This window comes from Hyperolius riggenbachi, chromosome 2 (genome assembly GCF_040937935.1).
Source record: "Hyperolius riggenbachi isolate aHypRig1 chromosome 2, aHypRig1.pri, whole genome shotgun sequence".
Taxonomy (NCBI): Eukaryota; Metazoa; Chordata; class Amphibia; order Anura; family Hyperoliidae; genus Hyperolius; species Hyperolius riggenbachi.
In genome coordinates, this window is record NC_090647.1 from 145362449 (window position 1) to 145378271 (window position 15823).

Genomic DNA, 15823 nt, shown 5'->3' on the forward strand with positions numbered 1-15823 from the left:
CTGTGAAGCATACTTTTCAACGTGTCAAAACGCATGCATACAATGCCACTTCAAAGCGTTCCTGCTTTTGCAGGGCAGGCAACACACCACCCCCTACATTTTATGTGCAAGCTATACATAAGTATATGTGCACTTTGCCACTCTCTGTCCTCATGATACGAGGCGTAAAATACATTTCATCCTCAAATAGGGCTTCCAGGGCACAGTTAGCAAACGACTGAATTCTCAGAACTCCACACAAATGTGTGAAGTTCCATCCACTGGACAGTGATGACAGACAGGCTCATCTGATCGGAGCTACTCCATCTGATCACTGCAGGCTGTTTTCGGTAGGCTATGGACAACAAAAAGCAACTACAGCTGACACTGGAAAATATTACGTAGACGCATTTGTTCTCCAGCCAACACGTAAAAACTACAGTTCCCAGCAGCCCACGCTCCCTACACACTAACGTCACTAGCGAGTTCACGGGAAAACGTCACCGCGAGTCGCCATGGTGATGTAATGACGTAGGAGCCTGTGACAGTGGTGATCTGAACCGGCTTCTGTCTCCGAGGTCAGACTCAGGAGTCCTCCTGAGCGAGCAGCGACTCCTCCCAAGAAACACTCCGTTTGCACCGGTGTACTACCGCTCTGCTCAGCGCCGAAATGGCTGCTAAGTGCGCGAGCCGCTTCGGCGGGGTGGGAGCGCGCTCCCTCAGCGACTTCGTCGGGATCTCTACATTCCAGGGGCTCCGGGGCTGCCGGACGCGAGCACAGCACCATCCAATCAGGTGAGCGGATTTATGGGGGGCGCGCGGGTATGAGGCGGGGCCTGGGGGGAAGTCACATGAGTACGGTAATTTAGTTATGAAAATGTAAAGAAAGTGCGGGGATAAGTGTTGTTTGATCAGATGTCAGGGAGAGGATGAGATCCCCATGATAGGACGTAAAGGAATAATATGAAATGGTTGCCATAAGTCCCTAAGCTGTACCCCAATTTTAGTAACAGAAATACAATTATGATCACTGCTCTGTATAAGCGTAATGTGACGGGATTCAGACTACAAGACTCCAAAATGTTCTCTTTTCCTGTTTGGCATTCATATCTCTAATTAGGCTCATTACCCTAACATTCCTTGCCCAGTTTAACTTGTTTTCTCTTCTGCTCTTCATGTCTTTTTATATGTTTACTCTACAAACCATTTGCATGTGTATTTCCTTATTCCAAAAGCTCATCACTGTATTTTTAACAAATACTGAAGAGCAGTTCAAGTTATATGGTTACTAACTGGCCCTATTGTCTTCTTGGATAAGTCTTTTGTATGGCCATCTCCATTGTCTTCAAAGTGACCAATGCACCATTGTGAAATGCTACGTAAATAGCTGAACATGCTTGGAGACGGTTATCTCTATAGTATACATTTTGTGTATATTTGGAAGGGTTGCACAAGTTGGTCTTACCTTTTGTGTGAATTTGACTGAATTTAAAGGGAACCTAAACTGAGAGGGATATGGATGTTTCCTGTTAAACAATAACAGTTGCCTGGCAGTCCTGCTGATCTCTTTGGCTGCAGCAGTGGCTGAATCACACACCTGAAACAAGCATGCAGCTAATCCAGTCTGACTTCAGTCAGAGCACCTGATCTGCATGCTTGTTGAGGGGCCGTGGCTAAAAGTATTAGAAACACAGCATCAGCAGGCGAGTCAGGCAACTGGTATTATTTTAAAAAGACAAATCCATATCCTTCTCAGTTTAGGTTCCCTTTAACTGGCCATCTAACATGCTTGTGGTTCTGTGTTATGCAGTCCATGCACAACACTGCTTTTTTTTTTTTTCTCCATTTATTTTTTTTATTTGCTAAACACATCAAATCGTAAGTAAAACAAATTTTGGCCTAAGTTTATTGGTGGTGATTGAAATACATTTTAGAGAGGAGCAGCAGGGTCTGTATGGCCTCATAGCTCTGTTCTGCTTTGATATACCTCTGAACAGACTGCAAGATGATTTAATCAGTTATTACTCCCAGTTCTCAACTAGTTTCTGATAGGGAAGCAATCGATCCTTTGCTGGATTGGGCTGGCATTGCATAATGTATGGAAGCAAGTGCATGTGAAGGACTGCTATGTCAGCAACAACTATGGCTTGCAGTCACATCCCTTTACAATACATTGTATAGAAGCTGATAATTCACTGTTGTCTTGTGCTTTTGGATTGTAATGTATTATTTACACCAGACATTTTGAGTGGGGGTGCCAGGACCGGGCGTATTGGAGAATACAGCCTGATTTTGGGCCATTCATTGGCCAGTTGGTAGGCCAGAGATGACGAAGCGCATTGCTTCCCTACTCACACCGCCTGTTGGAAGCCACTCTATCGTGCGCATAAAAAAGACAGTACATGCTTTTATTATTTATAATCCACACATTGCTACATTACACATTGGTTGACCTGCGTGTTGTCACTAGCAGGACCAATCTCGATCCTGATGTGCGACATTAATGGTGCATGTGTACGCACCTTTAGTTGCTGTGCCTATGTCCTCTACTAGCTTCTCCATTCTCTGCAGAGCTTGTGTAACCAACCCCCATGGCTCATTGATCCTCTTTGTTTCTGTGACCATCACCCAATGCAATGGTCACTAATGAGATAACTGCAGGGAGCTACAAAGCAAGGAAATTAGTGGTGCTTTGTTTTCTGTAGGTGGTTTTCCTTTCCAGTGCTCTGCTGCTTCTGTTCCTTTTGGTTTAGCAGTTCCTCCCTGCAGCATTGTAAAATGGAGGAGAGGGCCTATAATTTGTCTGTGGCGGACCATGGTAGGAACAATAGACTAGGAGCACTGTAGGGAAATGGCTCCTCTGAGGTGTCAATTGGTGTCATGCATTTCTCAGTATACTCTAATGCTGTGGAAACATGGCAGGGCCATGTTGATTTTTTTTTATCATCCTCATAACAAAACTATATAATCTGCGGCAATGATATTTATTCAAAATAGAAAACTCCTTTTGAACAAGATACATTTCCTCTGCTGTTCAGACAGACACTAGTGGATTTTTTTTGTCTCATAACACTCCTTTGAACAATAAATATTCAATGTCTACCAGAAAAGTAAGTAATTCGATCACCTCCTTCTTCTAACATTAAACAAAGGATGCAGCCGTGTCCGATAAGATGGCCATACACTGGGATGTGTGCGGACTCAAATGATCACCAGCTGCTGATTAGAATGTAATCAAGGGTAGTGATCATTTTACCACCTAGCAAAAATCTGCTAGGAAATTGATCAACCTGTCATCAGCGTTAGGTTTGTGCCAATCAATATAGTATAAGGCGATCTCCCACTACTTCATCCTGTGTGCGTTTGGTAAAACACTACCTTTCCTGATCAACGTTTTGCTCAAGATGAATAAATTGACCCTGATTTTTAATGTTTTCTTATTTGATTCAATACACTTGTCAAATCAGACATCTAAATCATCTAAATATTACTAAATCCTATATTGAATGACCTGCATAAGCTCACAAAATATGAGATGGAGGTGAAACTCGTGTAAATTAGAAAGTGCTAAATGTTTTTCTGAAACCGACCAGAAATGTTTGGCGTTGTTCCATCATCTCACTTTGTGCCTTTTTTATATGGGTCGCTACATACAGCATCACAGAAATTGACGGTCGTATAAGCGCTGGTAAATGCATTGAGATAAGCGCTTCCAATTATGTCAGTATGGACGTCGGTCAGTCCCGGCTGTAATCAACTTACACAATCGCCATGTGAACCAACTCTTAGGGCCCATTCACATTTGAGCGTTTTGCCGGCGATTTCGGCAAAATGCTCAAACGCTAGCGCTTTTCAAAGCGCTAGGGTAATAAAAGTCTATGGGCCCGTTCTTATTTGGGCGATTTGCGCAAAAACGCTAAACGCAAACGTGTAGCCTTCACCATTTTCAGGCGATTTCCTGGTGATCACGTTTCAGTGCTATAGAAGTGCAAAACGCGATCGCTAAAAAATCGCCAGGTGTGAATGGTGGTTTTTTTTTTTTTGGGCGTTAATCGCCAAAAACGTCAGAGCAAAACGCTACCAAAATCACTAGCGTTTTGCGATCTGCAAGTGTGAATGGGCCCTTAAGCTGGCCATGACTTGGCAGCCAATCGACAATCCGATTTGATTATTATAATAAGATGTAGGGCCAACTTGCTCATTCGGTGTGTGGCAGTAACAGCGAGCGTTATCAGGTCGAGTGGCAAAACCCCAGACACTGTCCCTGCAATGTGACACCACCACCCCTGTGCATTACACAATACCTTTCCATGGCTGCTGCTTCTCCCCCCCCCCCCCCCCCCCCCCCCCCCAGGTAGTGCAGGGTGTTGTCTTTCGTCCGTACACGCATCCCACGTGTTTGCCAGAGTAACGGGGTTGCGAGTGTGACGTCACACATGCGCCCACGTGGGGACACATTAGGGGGACAGCGGTGAGGTGGCATCACTAGGCCGATCCCAGATCGATTTGAGCATGAAATTGATTGGGAATTGGCCTGTGGTGTATGGGCAGCCCACAGATCTCTCTCATTAGATTCAATTAGAGAGAGATTTATCTCTTGGTCGAATCTGCCCATCATCGCTAGACGTATGGCTACCTTTTATAAATTTCCACCCAATGTTCTAAAACGATTTATTCCTTTCTGAAAATCAATTTCCAGTAGATTCCAGCAGTTAATCTGTTGAAAATCGATCAAACTGCAGAGACCTTGGGCCAGTCTCCCTAACACTGCTACTGCCTATAGAGCGTGTCCTAATGGCTGCAGCTCTGGCGCCTTGAGTCCGCCAGGAGAAAAGCGCGATATAAGTGTTCTGTGTCTGTCTCACTGTTCAATGCAGTGCAAAGCTATAGGCCATCGATGTGCCAATGCTCTTGCCCGCTCCCGATCGTTTTACATTGTGTCCAATTAATTCTTTCAATTGATTTTTGTGTAAAAGGCATAAAAAATTGATCTGACATATTGGGGAATAAACTAGTCCCATTAATTGAGCATATCAGCGTGTACTATATTAGTGTAACATGGCAATATAACTAATATATACACACACCAAGACAAATTACCCTTAGTAACACCATTAATTAGTGTTTTGTGATAAAACAAATACTCATACTGCAGAGTTTGTACAAAAATATTTTGATTCCAAAATGCACACTTACAGAAAAAATTTAAACCAATTAAAAAAAATCCCCATGATCTGATTATAATCAGAGCAGCTTGATCACTTATAAATGATACAATATTAAATCTAGAGTACAAAATGTATTTAGCACCTGGGTAAACCAAAAAAGGAAGGCGTGGGGTCACACCACAGCTATCGTGCAGATGTGACGCAGCGCAGGATAAAAAAAATGAATAAAAGTGCTAACAGATATAGATAAGAAATAGAATCGCACTAGACAAAAAGGCTTCTATAGCGCAGGGCTGTGGAGTCGGAGTCGTGGAGTCGGGCAATTTTGGGTGCCTGGAGTTGGGAAAAAATGCACCGACTCCTAATGAATTTGTAACTGTAATTAAAATAGAAAATATGATAAAATGTTCTATTTCTCAGATAATAGTCATTAAAAATAATGTGTATATATACAGTAATAGCTGTGCTTGGTCCACAAAAATGAAATAAACCAATCAAAATTAGTTACTTGTGCTGCTTCAATAAAGCAGTCCCCGTATTTTTAAGGTCAGATATACATATCTGATTGTGACTGTATATATGATGTGTACACAGGAATCTCTTATATATACTAAATAACATCTATGCTGTAAGAATAAAGCCTGATGTGTAGCTGTGTCACTAATAGAGATAGTCAACGAGATGGAAATAATTCTGCATTGATGCTGATTTATGCAAATGTATGCACTCCCTTTGCTGATGAAATCAAATAATTTGATATGTTGTTAAAATTTTGGTTTGGTGACTACAAATTAAAGGGTAACTGAGACGGATGAAAAGTAAAGTTTTATACATACCTGGGGCTTCCTCCAGCCCCCTTCAGGCTAATCAGTCCCTCGCTGTCCTCCACCACCCGGATCTTCTGCTACGAGTCCTGGTACTTCAGCCAGTCAGCGCTGTCCGGCCGCATGCCGCTCCCACAGCCAGGAACATTCTGCACCTGCGCAATAGTGCTGCACAGGTGTAGTATGCTCCTGGCGGCGGAGTGTGTGCATGTGCACTACGCCTGACTGGCTCAAGTACCTGGACTCCTAGCAGAAGATCCAGGTGGTGGAGGAGGACAACGAGGGACTGATTATCCTGAAGGCGGCTGGAGGAAGCCCCAGGTATGTATAAAACTTTAATTTCATCTGTCTCAGGTTTACTTTGTTACACAGTAGTACTATACATATGCACTCCCCACAGAGCTGCAGGGAATCCACTGAGAATGCTTGCACATTGAACACAGAGGTGTTGTCTGTTTACAATCTCCTCATTCCCCTGCAGAGTACCTGCACATCATTCTTACATGTACCCACACTTACATTGCCAAGGGCCTGATAGATGTTCTTTGTTCCGGTTTGTACCTTTTACAAGTACTCTACCAAGGACTAGTTTTAGTCTAAAGGGAATAAATATAGTAGTCTACATATCCTTCTCACTTCAGTTGTCTTGTAAAATTCCTAAGCGTTGGCAGTTAAGAGACGAATTTCATGTTACATACTTTTAGGGCTTGTTTCCACTGTTGCGACGCGATTTCGGCCGCATTCCGACGCTTGTAAAAACGCATGCGGATGCGTTTCCACATGCGTTTTTACCCGCGATTTCGCATGGCAGGGCGCCATGCGAAATTAACCATGACACTGCCAGGGCTAAATAAAATTGAAAAAGGTGCGAAATCGCGGGTAAAAACGCATGTAACAAACGCATGCGTTTTTACTATTAAATACATTAGCGGCGATTCGCACGGATTCCCGATGCAGGCGAAATCGTTGGCTCTTTTGTGCGTTTTTTTCACGCTGAAAAAAACGCACCTCAACAACGCTACAGTGGAAACAGGCCCATCCAGTCAATATACAAAGTCAGAATAACAGTGCGACCTATACCCCCAAAAAGTATGCTACTAGTGAAGGGATAATGCCAGAAATAGGAAATACACCTGTATGTCAGTGTTACAAGATAAAGTGCAAGGAGGCTTACCCAAGTGTTGGTGCAGCAAGGAGTGGGAATGTGCACCTTATGCGCCCGCAGATGGTGTCTGCTTCAATGGGGGACTCCATAGAAGCAGACAGGAATTACAGGAGTGTGTAAGAGGTTAAAAAGGACCAAAAAGCCCTCTTACTAAAATGCTTTGAAAAGCAGAAATTTGCCTTCTTAAAACAAGTTATTTGTGATTTATTCAGGTTGGAGTGAGCATATGAGGTCTCCCACAATGCATCACTGCTGAGTATGCAAATCATCCTTTCTTGTCCCTGTAATCTAAATATACCTCCAGAACTGTTGGAATGCAATGAACTGTCATCTTATTAATTATACAGAGTCACACTAATCCAACATGCATACAGACCTTTTCAGACAGGTTGATCCTCATCAGTGCATGGCAAGTACCAATCAGAGATGAATTGGCTTGGCATATTGGACCATAAATGACCTGTGTATAGCTAACTTTGGTATTTGGGTGGATGCCAACAGTATATTTTGCATGTGGGCAGAGATGCCCTCGAGGCGAGCATGCAAACTCAATGGATACAGTGTTCTTTGAAATATTTCAGGTAGGGCCCCAGAGGACCAAGGTGGAAGTGCAGGCCACTGAATCCTTTATGGTGAAGGGGAAGTTTAGGATGTGTTAAAGTGGACCAGAAAACTTGCACAGGACAGAAGGAAAACAGAGAGAAATGCACCTTGTTTGTATTTAGAGAGTTTAGCCTGTCTAATCCCTCCCCCTCCTGTCATCTGTAAATAATAACTGTAATTTGATATCTCATCTTTGTCAGCACAATAATCTCTTCAGTCCTTAGCAGAGCAGCTCATTTTTAACACAGGATGTTAATGTTATGTCTGCTTCCATGAAAGCAGGAAGTAGACACTGCAGATTGATTGCAGGATTTGTATCAGCTGTAACAAAGAAATGTTTTTTATAAGGTTATAGCAAGGAGTTTTGAATTAGGATGATACCATTTTATTGGCTAACTTACAGATGAATAAATAGTACGCTTACAGCTAATCTTTTATAGCAGAGAGAAAATTCTGAGTTCAGGTCCGCTTTCAATAAAATTGTCGCCCTCCTTTTTTAGTTGCAACATAACCCCAAATTGGACAGTGCAAATTCCAGTAGCAATTACGGTAGTTTGATAAGTGAATGTAAACAGTCTATAAACGCAAAGTGCTAGGCAGGATACCTCATTTATGGGGCAGATGTGTTTCACGTTGCAGTACAGCTAGCTTCTTTCTCTCTTCTCTGGATTCAGCTGTTAGTCAGGTGTGACCATATAGTTCGGCAAGTATTTTGCTTCCTCCTTTGTGTGTCACATTTCTCATCACCGCCGCATTATGGTATAAAGCGTACATATTAGTACACCACCCGGTCAGTTTGGGCTCTGTGGAAATAGGCCCTGACGGTTGGTTCACACTTGGGTGCTTTTCAGCGCTTTGTTTATCGCCAGCATGCAACGCTTTGGGGGCGACTGCATTGTGATCCTCTTTCGATTGAATGGGAAGCACAACGCAAATTGTGTTGCAAAATTGCGATACGTGATTTGCGTTCAAATTGTGAGTGAGCCCTTACACGATTGGTCTTCGTCGATTTGAAAATTGAATTTCCTGAAGTAATAGTTTTAAAGTGGACCCAAACTTTTTGCACAAGTCACTTCCTTCCACATATAAGTTGCTTAGAAATTCACTGCAGCTGTGTTTATTTATTCCAGATCAAACTATCTTATCAGTAGCTGTGAATACTCTGCTGTCTCTCTCCTCATACATAAATACTGAGGATTATGCTTTCAATGCCCCCTGGAAACTGAACCCTTGTTAAGGGATCTATTTCACTATGAAACGTGATCACAATTGCGTTTCAAACCCATTTCCTACTCATTATATTAGAGCTCAATCGCATCCACAACGTGGTTGTAGGGACTATGCCATGTTTTCTATGGACTGACCACATCTGCCGAATCTTGTAGTTCCTGGTGCAGACTTCAGTGCAGGTACTGCAATGAATGCTGGGAGATGTAGTTGCAGTAGAGAGATGTTCTCCTAACAGCACACTCTATCATAAACCTTCATTGTTGAGAGGTTAGTTTTAAAATAAATAAATCCGGGTGCACAGTTCACTTTAAAGGAAAACTTAAGTCAAAAATAAAAAATAACATTTACTCACCCGGGGCATCCCTCAGCCCCCCGAAGCTGGATGGTGCCCTCGCAGCCCCGCTCCGATCGTCCTGTCCCCGCCGGTGGCTACTTCCGGGTTCGGCGGCAGCCGCCGACAGGCTGGGATCGCGGCTGATTTTCCACGTTCCCAGCCGCTATATCACCCTCTATGCTGCTATAGCCATATATATATACTCTATAGCAGCATAGAGGGTGATATAGCGGCTGGGAACGCGGAAAATCAGCCTGGAACCTGGAAGTAGCCGCCGGCGGGGACAGGAGGATCGGAGCGGGGCTGCAAGGGCACCATCCAGCTTCAGGGGGCTGAGGGATGCCCCGGGTGAGTAAATGTCGTTTTTTATTTTTGACTTAAGTTTTCCTTTAAGACTGATGAGCTGCTTATGCAAGCCATTCTTCTGTTTTTAAAGAAAACAGTTTTGTCCTTGGAGCTATAATGTGAATAGGCAGAGAAACTGCTTATCTCAAGACCCATGAAGTTAAACTGGTCAGCTGGCTGGAGAGTTTTTCAAAGCAACTGCTAATAACTTTTGAAGGACACCAAATTTCTGGAATACATAAATGTAGAAATGTTATTCCTGTGTAGTGCCCAATCCAGTAACACTTCATGGAGACCCCATTTAATAGAGAACACAATGTGTTAGTTCCCTGGAGGTATCCGTTATTTAGGCAGCCAAAATTGGATTTGTGTACCAGGCTTAAGGACCGGTTTCCACTAACGCCGAATCCGCAGCGTTTCCCTGCAGGCAATTCGCGATGCTGACCGAATCTCTTGCCGTAGCAATTTGGCCGACATTGCCATCAGTTTTCGTGAACGAGGCAGCCAATCCTTCTGGGATTCGTCTGCGTACCCGCAGACCCAGAAGTGCAGCACTCCTGGGTAAGTAAATGCCTGCAATAATTTCTTAAAGAGGAGCTGTCAGCCATTCTAGCTCAGAACACATATAAGTAGATAAATACTTGCTCTACTTGCATAACATGTGTATTGCACTGTCCATGTTTTGATTTTAGTGATTTTTCTACTACTTAGCATTTCCCATTTTAAAGGGAACCTTAACCGGCGGGGAAAAAAAAAATCACTTACCTGGGGGCTTTCCCAAGCCTCCTGCAGCCGTCCGGTGCCCGCGCCGGTCCTTCGGTGCCCTCCGGTCTCCCTCCGCCGCTAAGTTTCGTTTTCGGACAACTGCCAGTCGTCCTCGGGCCTCTTCCGCATTCCTCGTCGTAAACTGCAGTAAAGCGCGTCCGCATGACGCCAAACGTGTCATGTGCATGACGCCAAACGTGTCATGCGGACGCGCTTTACTGCAGTTTACGACTAGGAATGCGGAAGGGGCCCGAGGACGACTGGCAGTCGTCCGAAAACGAAACTTAGCGGCGGAGGGAGACCGGAGGGCACCGAAGGACCGGCGCGGGCACCGGACGGCTGCAGGAGGCTTGGGAAAGCCCCCAGGTAAGTGAATTTATTTTTCCTCGCCGGTTAAGGTTCCCTTTAAGTGTAGCTATTTTGAAGCCAATTTTGATGTCATTTCCTCCCTTAGTCTCCCCTGCCTCATTTGCCCACCCTTCACTATAGAAAGTGCATTGTCTCAGCATGAGAAATATTGGCCAATCAGAGAGGTACAGAGGTGTGGGAGGGAAAAACAAGAGGGAAAGAGGCTTCAGCCAATCAGGCTGCATTAATTAAGTCTGAGGGGAAGTACAGAAGCAAAAAAGGACAACCCAGCATGCCCTGCAACTTCCTTTTTGTGTACCAAATTTTGTGTGTACCAAATAATAGTCAGATAATCTGGGTAATGATCATTTATCAACAAGAAAAGTAATAGTGATTTTAACTTTTGGATTGTCTGGTTAGCATCTTTATTACTTGTTTACCAGATAAAAATAAAGAATTGATTTTTGATTTTATGCCCGACAGTTACTCTTTAACCTGTTGCCGACTGCTCCACGCCGATTAACGTGAGCAGTGCGGCAGCCTCAGGACCGCTCCACACCCATTGGCGTGAATGGTCTTTTATGGGGCTAGCAGGAGATCGCGCGCAGGATGCGTGCGCATCTCCTGCTTGGGGAGGGCGGAGCTCCGCCCCGCCTTCAGTCTCCGAGGGCCAATCGCCGCTTAATTACTTTGTACAGCGCTGTGATCTGCAGCAGCGCTGTCCCCCTGAGACACAGGGAAGCGATCGGCTCTCATAGCTTGAAGCCTATGAGATAGTACATGGTCTGCACCAGCTGGTGGGCAGTGGTAGTTCACTACAGTCTAGGCACATGGGCTTTAATTCACAAAGCATTACCGCATTCGGTAATACAGAGAACAGCTGATTATACCGAACGTTGTGTTAAATGTCAATTCATAAGGGCTGTTACCGCATGGCAAGCTGAAATTGCGGACCAGTGAGGTAAATTACCGATTTGTGCGGTAGTTATCTCAACACGTCAGTAATTGTCAATTCATGAAGATTACAACAGGCAGTAAAGCCCAGTAACCTGCTGGGCAATTACTTCCATTTCTGATGTGTAGGAAAGCGTGGGGTAGCCCATGGCTGACAGAAGCAGAGAGCCAATAGGAACAGCCTCCCTCTCCTGCTAGCCCTTCTAATGGGCTCCTTTAGGTTCCTATTTGAAGATGTGGAGGAGCAAGTGGGGAAATCATCTAAGCATAGCCTGTCTTATGTTTCTTGGAGTTCATCTAAACTCTGGCTATTAAATAAAATGTTAATAAAGACTTACAGACATATTCAGAGGGAGTAGAACAGACATGAACACCTAAAGGGATACCTTTTACTACTGTGTTAATTGGGAGAACAGCATATAACAAAACGGACACTCCACGCTGCCATTTTACTGTTATTGAACAGCCCTTTGTGAATTGAAGCCATGTTGTCACCAGCAGGTGGAACAAAGCATTTCATAATTCCAGTTCATTCTGACATTTAAAGAACAACTGAAGTCAGAGGTATATGGAGACCACCGTATTTATTTCCTTTTAAACAATGCCAGTTGCCTGGCTGTCCTGCTGATCCTCTGCTTTTAACACTTTTATCCATCGACCCTGAACAAGCATGCAGCAGATCAGAGGTTTCTGACATCGTCTGATCTGAAAAGATTAGCTTCATGTTTGTTTCTGCTGTTATTCAGACACTACTGCAACAGGGCTGCCAGGCAACTGGTATTGTTTACAAGGAAATAAATATGGCAGCCTCCATATACCTCTCACCTTCAGGGTCCGTACATATTTGCAGCCTTTGGTTAGTACACCGGATCATAACTGCTTCTCACCAACAGAGCTTTCTGTTGGTGGGCTATGATCATGCCCACATTGTGGTTTTTTTTTTTTTTTTTGCTTTTTTTTTTGTATCCCTCCCTCCCTCCCTCTGCCAGCCAATCAATCAGCGACATCGACTGTTGTAGGCTTCAGCCTATGACAGCGGATCGCTTCCTTGCCACCCAGGGGGACAGCTGTGTCACACACAGGGGGGAGAAACAAACCTCATCTCTTTCTTTTAAAGATTTGAGTTCAGGGGGGTGAGGAAGGAAAGACATTAACATAGTCTGACCAGCTATACTGCTCAGCTTGATTTGTAAAGTGGAGCTGATATTCCTGAGAATTTGTAATTCTTCTCTACAACCCTGGCACTAAACTGAAGCGTGTAGGTCCCTCTATGTTCTCCATTCAGGAGATGGCACTGTCTTATCACACACCAGGAAGTAATGAAGATGCACGGAGCTCTTGAATTCAGGCTGTGCGCACAGCAGAGCAGGGTGGCTTTGGAGAAGGAGAGATGATTTATTTTAATGTGGCCTCTTATCCCTCTGCATCCTACACTTTTTTTTTTTTTTTTCTTCAGTGCCCAAGGCCATAGCTTTTGTGACCTTTCCATAAATCTGGACCTGATGGCCGTGCTTGCACAGTAGCATGAGCGGCTCTGGCTAACTGTGCAGGCTCGGCCGTAATCGCACAGGCACAGTACAGCTGTGCTCGTGCTTGAAGAGGAGCACAGCCCCAATCAGATTACAGACAAGCCCTTGTTGGTATTATTTGGAGGGTCTGCATTCCTCAGCGGAGGACCATAGGACAGTGAGGGAACCCTCATTGGGATCCAGCAGCTTCCCTCTCCCTACATAATTATTTGCATCTGTTTTTGTACCTGAGCTTCGGCTCGGGTGCACTTTAAGAATGCTGTATATAATGGGCTGATACAAAGTTCTTAATAAATAAATTCACTTCAGTGATCTTGATTTATGCAGTAGGCTTGGGGATATGACCTGTATTTTGGTCCGGAGCTGAGAAGCCCATTGACGTGTGGTAACACTATGCTGCATGAAATTAGGCAGTGTTATTTGATAGCCAACCTGCAGCATAACCAGACGCATCATGTGAAGACTAAACTGTTGTAGTCAGCTGTTTGCACGGATTGAACATGTGATGCAAGGGGGATGGAAGATTTACAGCTGTGAAGTAAAGAGGAGCAAAACCTGATAATCCAGTCACTGAAACTTGCTTTTTCCCCCCCTAACATAGTCCATACCACTGTAATAACTGCTAGCTCTGGGAATCATTAGAATACATGGGCTGCTTGTCTTCAACAAATTCCAAAATACATTTCAAAATTCCAATCACATCTGTTCACCCAACATCAGATTTGTTGTGTGACAAGTGGAAGATCCGGTATTTGTCTTGCTGTGATCACTTGTGCTGTTTGGTTGATACCTGTCCCTTCTTGTTCTGTGAGGAAACCATTCAGTTATGAAAATTTCAGCTGTTAGGCAGGGAACACGCTTGACGGTGTGGTTCCCCCCCACCCCACCTTATTTTTGGGTTTCCATCAGGTTTCTATTGTTCTGCATTCACACTTTACACGTGAGATTTGCCATGTTCGTGATTTTTCGGATACAGTGGAATATATTGCTTTTGTACAGCGCTACGGAATATGTTGGCGCTTTATAAATCAATAATAATAATATTATTGTAATTATGAACATGCGCGTCATTTTTAAAACTGAATATTGTTCGATTTACAATTGCAGAGGCCCTTGGCTTTTTATACCACTCGTTTCAGTTGCTCCTTTATTTGCCTGATGAAGTGGGTCACACCAGTGAAACGTGTTGCATTGTGGAGTAAGGGCCCATTTCCACTTGTGCGGTGCGAATCGCCGCGGAAAAAATTTGCATGCAGATGCGAATTTCGCATTCGTTTGTATGCAAATTTTCATGCAAATTTGCATGAATGACGCTGTATGCGAATTAAACCATGGCAGTGCCTGTGTGCTTTTCAATTGATTCCATGCGAATTCGCATGAAAATTCGCATACACCCGCATAGCGGTATGCAAATTCTGATGGCTCTGCCATGCAAATTTTTGACGCGGACGAAAACGCTCAGAAATCCTGACAAGTAGAAACAGTCCCATTCACTTGTATTGGCTATTCGAATTCGCATGCGGCAAACACATGCGAATTCGCGATAGTGGAAATGGGCCCTTAATGAAATCAATCACTTAGGGCTCACAGCATAAAAATCATGTCGCATGTGAATCCCTATAGCCGCGCATGGCTATAGGGATTCAGATGTGTCCTGGAATAACAGCAGGTGCTTGCGTGCGTCTCCAAGATGCATGCCTGCTACAGTGGAAAACTAACTGGGTATTTTCATTGTCAATACCCTAATCCATCCTTCATCTGCTCCAACATTCAGTATTTCAGACCAGGGCTGTGGAGTCGGTCCAAAAATCCACCAACTCCTCAGTTTAGAATTCCACCGACTCCTCGACTCCGACTCCTCTAATTTGCATATTACAATTTTGTTGATTAACAGTATGTAACGTGAAATTCATCTCTTAACTGCCAACGCTTAGGAATTTTACAAGACAACTGAAGTGAGGATATGTAGACTACTATATTTATTCCCTTTAGACTAAAACTAGTCCTTGGTAAGAGTACTTGTAAAGGGTACAGACCGGAACAAAGAACATCTATCAGGACCTAGGCAATGTAACTGTGGGTACATGTAGGAGTGATGTGCAGGTACTCTGCAGGGGAATGAGGAGATTCTTCCTCTATTACACATCTGAACATGGATCAGGCCCTAGGCAATGTAACTGTGGGTACATGCAAGAATGATGTGCAGGTACTCTGCAGGGGAATGAGGAGATTCTTCCTCTATTACACATTCTTCATGCACAATCTGAACAAGGTTTATGGGTGATAGACAACACCTCTCTGTTCAATGTGCACAACATTCTCAGTGGATTCCCTGCAGCTCTGTGGGGAGAGCATATGTAGAGTATAGTACTACTGTGTAACAAAGTAAACCTGAGACAGATGAAATTAAAGTTTTTTTTTTTTTTTTGTTTGTTTTTTTATTTTTTTATTTTTTTTAATATATACATACCTGGGGCTTCCTCCAGCCCCCTTCAGGCTAATCAGTCCCTTGCTGTCCTCCTCCGCCACCTGGATCTTCTGCTATGAGTCCAGGTACTTGAGCCAGTCTGGTGTAGTGC

General features: G+C 43.9%; 1 protein-coding gene across 1 annotated transcript in view; it reads left to right on the forward strand.

Annotated features, from left to right (window-relative positions):
• Nucleotides 1-496: 496 nt before the first annotated feature.
• Nucleotides 497-15823, forward strand: part of COQ10A (coenzyme Q10A) — a 40733-nt gene continuing 25406 nt past the window's right edge. Inside the window, exon 1 of the mRNA XM_068267644.1 lies at nt 497-774. Within this exon, the coding sequence (XP_068123745.1) occupies nt 650-774 (125 nt within the window). The 5' untranslated portion in view covers nt 497-649. The remainder of the gene's footprint in view (nt 775-15823) is intronic.